Source organism: Polypterus senegalus, chromosome 4 (genome assembly GCF_016835505.1).
Source record: "Polypterus senegalus isolate Bchr_013 chromosome 4, ASM1683550v1, whole genome shotgun sequence".
NCBI classification, from domain to species: domain Eukaryota; kingdom Metazoa; phylum Chordata; class Cladistia; order Polypteriformes; family Polypteridae; genus Polypterus; species Polypterus senegalus.
This window is the reverse complement of record NC_053157.1, coordinates 74295246-74302748: the sequence shown is the minus strand read 5'-3', so window position 1 is coordinate 74302748 and position 7503 is coordinate 74295246. Positions and strand designations below refer to the sequence as shown.

Sequence of the window (7503 nt, the reverse complement as noted above, 5' to 3'; positions counted from 1 at the left end):
GCTCCATTCAGGCCCGAAGGCACCCAAAGCACCATTTATTGGATAAAAGGTGCTCTGTGACAGCTTTGCACATTCATTTTATTGTGCTATATACTGTGAACTTTCCTTATGGCACACTCTAAAGGTACAATATTAAAGGACAGACCTCACACTTCACTGTAAGGACATATATCTTTAATTAAATTTTACAGCAGTACTAAGTAGAGGTGGCTTGGCGAAATACATAAATCATTGAGTCAACATTACCTTATAAAAACCCAATATGTCATTTTTTAGTTAAACATTTTGTCAATTAATAACAACAGAGTGCAAAGGAAAATTAAAAAAGAGGGACCACTTAATCCATCTACCGGTGCAATATTTATTCCAAGTCCGAATAGATCCAACAATTTACTGAGCTCTCTTAATTTAGTTTTCATGATCTGAGATTTTTTTTAGTTAAGGAAGACATCATTTTTAGGGTAAAATAGCTATTTCAAGCAAGGAGGAAATGTGTTTTGTGGTAAGGGAGTATATTAGCATATGCAAATAATAATTTCACTTTTACTCTAACATTCATGACCAAATAAACCTATAATCACAGTGGGTGGTGTGATAGCACATTCAATATCTTTATATGTGCATGTCTGCAGAGAGGTTCCCCTTGATAATTCAATTCATTACACACCCCAAAGACTGGGGAATTTCATGTGAATGTTCCTGCCTTGTGTCCAATTCCTCTAAGTGTACAATAGACTCTAGACTGCATAATCCTTTAATGGTGAAGGCATGTTCAGAAAATGAAACAGAATAAGCATTTTTATCTTTCAGTTAACTGCTTAATTTCTACATATCAGTACTGGCTTGGGGTAATCATATCCTACAAGCAGTCTTGGATCACATTTAAAGGAAGATATAAGAAAGAACACACAGTCCAAGGTTGAGAAATAGTGTGGGACCTTGTCTCAGTTGGGCACATGCAGAAAAGCAGTCCACTCAAAAAAAATTAAATATACATCAACAGGCCACTAATGAGGACTATCTTTTATAGTATATTTTAGGTTCCAAAGAAAATACTGTATATAGAGTAATTGGGAAGAAGAATATACAGGATTTACAGTATAATGGGACAGAATTGTGTTCATTTTTCCATGCTGCAGTTGGCAAAGAAAAGGAACAAAGGAATATAGAGACTCTGCTGACTGTGGCTTGAAGAAGTAAAGCATGCCTGCTTATAGGTAGAAGGTGAGTGGGGCAAGTGCTAATTTTTAGAGAGGCAGTGAACTTATAAAGTGATGGTAGGAAATTGATTAAATTGAAAATATTTTATATATTGCTTTTGGTCAGTTCTCTCACATGGCAACCATATATAGTATAGTATAGTATAGTATAGTTAAGTACACCGGAATAGACAGGCTTTTCCAGCCATCCATCCATCCATCATTAAATTCATTTAATCTAGCTGGAGACACAAAAGTTGGAGCTGATTCCAGCAGTACCGGGTACAGTACTGGGGTGCCAAGTTCACTGCAGAGCAAATACACTTACACACCCACACTCAGCCATAGAGAAAATACTTTTTAAAGCTTGTTTAATTTTAAATAATGATCTCTTCTAAACATAGTTCCTACTTTATAAACAGTGATACTGGAACAGATACTTTATAGGAATTCGCCAGGCAAATACAGTAGAGCACTTTAAAACACTGCTGAAAACACATTACTTTAACACGGCCTTCTCATAACTTCACTTTAACTTAATACTGATACTCTGTATGTTCAATTCATCACAATAACTATTCATAGTGGCTCTAAAATCCATACTGACCCCAACTCTCTCTTCTGTTTCTTTTTCCGGTTTCTTTGTGGCGGCGGCCTGCGCCACCACCACCTACTCAAAGCATCATGATGCACCAACATTGATGGACTGAAAGCCAGAAGTCTATGTGACCATCATCATCAGGTCCTTCCATGAAAACCCTAAATACAAAGAGGACTGTTTGACTTATGTTAGGTAGATTGCCCAGAGGGGACTGGGCGGTCTCGTGGTCTGGAACCCCTACAGATTTTATTTTTTTTCTCCAGCTTTTGGAGGTTTTTTTTGTTTTTCTGTCCACCCTGGCCATCGGACCTTACTTATTCTATGTTAATTAATGTTGACTTATGTTAATTTTTTATTGTGTCTTCTATTTTTCTATTCATTTTGTAAAGCACTTTGAGCTACATTTTTTGTATGAATATGTGCTATATAAATAAATGTTGATTGATTGATTGACTTTCTCCCAGAGTGTGCATGTCTGTATGGGTTTTTCCCAGAAAGCACCTAAAATGGACAGGTTAGTTTAGTCTGCGAACTTTGCAACCAAGTCCCAGCCTCACTGGGTCACATGTTATGGTCCTGCACCAAATTAACATCATTCTGGACCAAAATTTTTAATTACCTTTCAGACAGCCTTGGACTCACAACCCATTAACAGCTGTGTTTGGGGTTCTTCCAGAGGGGCTTAAAGTGGAGAAAGACAAACAAATTGTGATTGCAATCACTACACTTTTGGCACGCAGACTGATTCTGATAAACTGGAAGAACCGAAACTCTCCTCTTTTAAGTCAGTGGGAAACCGATGTGTTATACTATTTGAAATTGGAAAAAATCAAATACTCAGTTAAAGGATCCGTACAGACTTTTTTCAAAACATGGCAGGAGCTAATCAGTAACATTTTAAAATAAGGTCATGAAGCACAGAGAATTTATTAATTTAGGTATGTTTACAAGCCTTAAATTTTACGCCGTTTGGCTTGCTCTCTCTCTCAGGGGTGGGGATCGATCTGTTCTTAACTCAATTCTTCTTGTTGTAAAAACGTGATTGCTTTGTATGGATTGCAATAAGGCTTATGCCAATTCAGACCTTTTTTTTCTTTCTAACTACTAGCTAACTTTTGCAAATTTCTTGATATTACCGCAACCGCCCTTGAAGTCGACTGTTGCCTATAATGTCAGGCAACGGGCCATTGAAGCTTCTCACTGTATTTTTTAACCTAATAGCGAACAAATATTTTTTTTGGTTTTCAAAAATTAAATGTATATTCCGTTGGATGGCTTTGTGTATGTCTGATGAGAAGTCCCATTATTTCTGGAGACCCTTACATACATATGAATGCCTAGCTTTTCACAACCATCCTGTAAACACCTTAAGGAAAAATTAAACTTACAGAAAGTACGATTCTCTAAATATTAATTTTCATTTTTCTTATCACTATCCTTTTGCGAGTGTTTGAAAGTAGTAATAAAAAGAATTAATTTCTACATTAATGTGATGTGGAATTTTTCATAAATTGCCAAGAAACAAGATTATTTTAACTAAGCGCCAAATGGTTTTACTTAAATCGGCGCTTTTGATGACATATTACCAAACACTCGCGTGCTCCCATTTACTGATGAAGGTTGTAAACTATTATTTAAAAGTTCTAGAAGCAGCACTGCAGAGGCACGGGATGGTCTCTTGAAATGCACCGGTGTCGTTACTCCGCCTTTCCCTGAAGGGTGCTCTGTGTCGCTATGCACTGCGTCCTCTCCCGCCCATAACCCTTTCGTCAGCGCAGGTTACGAAACTTCCACACAAGCGGTTTTGTAATCGGCACGCCTAGACCAATCAGAGCGCAGCAATAACGCGCACGTGATAGCTTTTTTATGTAACGAACCGGCTCGAAGAGTCTAGTTTGGTTTCCTTTGTTGTGATTTAGTTTTTACTGGGATCGTTCTTGTCATTGTTATTATTATTGCCACTCATTTTCATATTATTTCGCTTCACTAAATTTTCCCACTGGGACTTCTATACCGCTTCGCTTTTGTAAATATGTTTTGACGTCGTTCCCTTTCAGCTTGTACCAATGTCCTTCTTGAAAGCTGGGACGGAAGAACAGCCCGCAGAACGAACGTGGGACTTCTATGAAGGAGGCGAATGGGACGTCGCTACTCATGTGGATCCGCAGCAGGTTCTTTTATCAGGTGACGAGCCTCTAGTCGCCACCGCGGCACAGGGTCGCTTGAAAGAGGCACTGGACAGCTTCGCAATGGCCCTACGCTACGGGTCAGTGGGACCGGAACAGTTGAATACTCTGTTGGACTGTCTTCTACAAAACTACTTGAAGACGGGCTTGATGGCTTCTTACACGCCGGATGGTGAACTACTAGACTGTCCTGCATGCCACCGGTTTTTAGCAGATCCGGTGACTTGGGACTGTGGGCACAGTCACTGTAAGAGGTGCGCGCAGCAGAGCCTCCTAACCAAATGCTCGGTGTGCAATGAGAAGGTGCCGTCTGGCTGTGGAAAGCCAAATGTCGTGTTAGTCAGTGTGCTAGAGAGGTGGTTCCCTAGAGAGATCCAGATAGCTCGGGCAATTGGAGAGATCGAAGATCAAGTGAAGAGGAGGAGGTTTAAAGAGGCCCTCGCTCTGGTCAATCGGCACTTGGTGACAGGTATGGTCCTTCTTGAGATTAAGATGCAGTGATAACATGTTCCTAGATTAACTTGGTGTTTTATCACTTGTTAGAGACACTTTTTGAAAGACAGATAAACTGTCAAGCCGCCAGCTGGCTTCTTAATGTCAGTGTCAAAAGGGTAATAAACCGTTTACGAATACGATTGGCAATAGTATTGTAACTATATAACTACTCTTTTACGAACCATGTCAAACAAACATGTAAGTGCTTGACAGGTGGATTTCTACTTTTAGGTAAATATACTTACAAATTGGTTATTTGTGTTTTTTAAACTGCAAAATAACCTTAGTGCCGCTATGCTATACACGGAATTGGTTGTTTCAGAGTTGGTCTCGTCCACCCACCTTGAAGAAATCGTTTTGCTTTGTAGTCGAACAGAATTTAGTATCTTGGCATTTTTAAGTTGGGCCCTGTCGACTTTTTTGTGTAACTCCCTTCTGACCCCCGTTGTGTAACTATGTACATGCGCACACTTGAAAGTATTGTGTAATAGGACTGAAGAGGTCACGCTGCCCCAAAACTCTTCTGTAATATTCAGTTAAAGGGGTGGGTATACCGCTCTTAATTACCAAATCTATGCTTTAGGTCGGAGATCCCGTGTAGCTGAAATCTTTATATCCACCCTGACCTTGGCCATGCTTGATCAGGTTTTGAATGTAAACCAGGCTTTAATCAAGCACATTAATGTAAATGATATTGCGAATGCTTATACAGTGCAGATTTGTTATATGTGCTTAAATGATGAAGATGAAAGTAAATAATTAACTGTTGCCATGACTTTTTCCTGGACCATAACTAGATTATTATTAACTTCTACAAAGTATTCAACTTTATTATTTATATATCAGTGATACTTTCCAGCTTGAAAATTATCTGGGAGACTGGTTTAAGCTAACAGTTATTTATTAGTCCCACCCAATCTTTTTAATGTATGAAGTCCCAGTTTTCATATTGATGGTCCTTTTACTCTCCATTTTTATTTTTTTTTTTTTTTGCATCGGGTGCCATTAATTTGGTATACACACTTTCTGCCTTCAATACTAGAATGTGCAGGAAGCTAGAAATAGGCTTTTGATAACCTCCTTCCATGTGTTTTTTCATCTATAAACTGATGCACAAGAAGAAGTTACTAGTAAATCTGTAGATCTGTAAAGCACAATCTCTATTTGCTCTTTATGCAAAGTTCTATTTTTTTAACTCCCACACGTTAAATTTGGCACCAAGGTAGTTCTCATCATCAGTGATGCTTTTGACATGTAGACGTTCGCTTTGCCTGTTCAAGGGATAACTTGGGGTCTCACGGATTAGCAAAAAAATATTAAGTCCAAGTATTTTCTGCTGACATATAAGCTGTGGCACACATGCATGCCTCTCAACTAAAAAAAATCTAGGTTTGATTCTTGCTAATTACATTTAATTTATTCTTTAAAGCTTTTTTTAAAAGCAAGCCTTTCCCTTACTGTTTTTGTCATGGCCCCAGGCCCACACAGGCAGGGCGGTATTGTTTCCAGAGGTATTTAATGTGATTTAGAATTGTCTGCATCAGAAGGAAAAAACAAAACTATTATATGCAAAGAAGATATCCAGTACTAGCAAATAGTTACATACATAGTGCAGCAGCTTCATACAAAATATAGAGGTTGGCAATATATGAATAGCAATTATTTATAACATTTACACATTTTGTAACACAGCTAGTTAATTACTTAAAGATTTGTCACCAACCGGTATTTTGAGGAAATTCTAGCATTAGTTTTTTTTTCTGTACACTGTTTAGAATTGTGCATTGCCCTTGCGCCAGCATTTTTGATATTTCTTATGTCTGCATTCCTACATAAAATTTCATACTCACACTGAATGCTGTCAACATATAAAGTCATGCATGACTGTCTGAAAACTACAAATCAATTTATTTCACAATAATGATAAAGTAGCTTCAAATAAAAACAAGAGCTTTAAAATTTAAGTATTATGTACATAACTCTATGCACTTGAAAAGCAGGGTACAAAAACCAGGTAACATTAAACTGATAAATGGTTTCAAAGTATTTTAGACCAAGTTAATATGGTGTGCAATGTGGAGTGCCAGTACCACGCAATTGAATAATCAGGACAGCTCATGCACACACCTACAATCCCTCGTACAGTGCCAGTTTGGAATCATCTATTAACCTAAAATGTGCATCGTTTGGATGTAGGAGGGAAAAACCAACACATACAAAAGGACTATACACAAACTCCACATTTAGCATTTTTCAAAAACAGACCTGGAATCCAAGAGTAGACCCGTGAGATGGTAGTGTTTGCTACTGGGTCATGGTACAGATCACAATTTCAAATGCAGTCAATTGCAATACAGCAAGAGGTTTAAACTATCAAATTGTTAAGAGTGTAGCATTCATTTATTCTACTACTTGATTATTAAAGTATTTCAACTGATAAGATTTAAATTTGGCAAACAGTTGTATCATTTTTTGCTACTCATTTCATAATATTTAGTTAAACAATTTAACAAGTATTGTTCCTTGTGATGTATGAAGTAATGAAAAGCAATGAGAAATACGCTCAAAAGTTAGTTTGTTTTATGCTAAATACTGCAAGAGAAAAATAGGACCAAGTAGGTCTGTGCTGGTTAAGATTATTATCTAGTTTTTAAAATTATATTTTTATTTCAGATATCATTTCATTTTCAGGTTAGTTTTCTGTTTAGTTTTACAACATTTTGACCATTTATATATTTGTTTTTATTTTGGTGACTTACCACAATTGGTTTTTATTTTGAGACATTCATCAGTTTAGTGTTTGTTTTAGTTTGAAATATGGCTGTAAGGATTATGAAATCAGGATGTGCCTACAAAGCAGAGGGTTTGTAGAAGTATTCAGATATGCCATTGAAAGACCCAGCTAAGACTATATTTATTTCAGTTTTACAGACACAGAGTTTTCTATGGAAGCTTATTCCTGTCACTTAAAAGAAAAAAAAATCTACATTGTTTTAATTTACAAAAGAACGATTTTTCCTGC

At 37.2% G+C, this 7503-nt stretch overlaps 1 protein-coding gene across 1 annotated transcript in view; it reads left to right on the top strand.

Annotated features, from left to right (window-relative positions):
- Positions 1-3624: 3624 nt before the first annotated feature.
- The window catches only part of lonrf1l (LON peptidase N-terminal domain and ring finger 1, like), a 57216-nt gene continuing 53337 nt past the window's right edge, over positions 3625-7503 (top strand). The window contains exon 1 of the mRNA XM_039750902.1: positions 3625-4455. Within this exon, the coding sequence (XP_039606836.1) occupies positions 3867-4455 (589 nt within the window). The 5' untranslated portion in view covers positions 3625-3866. The remainder of the gene's footprint in view (positions 4456-7503) is intronic.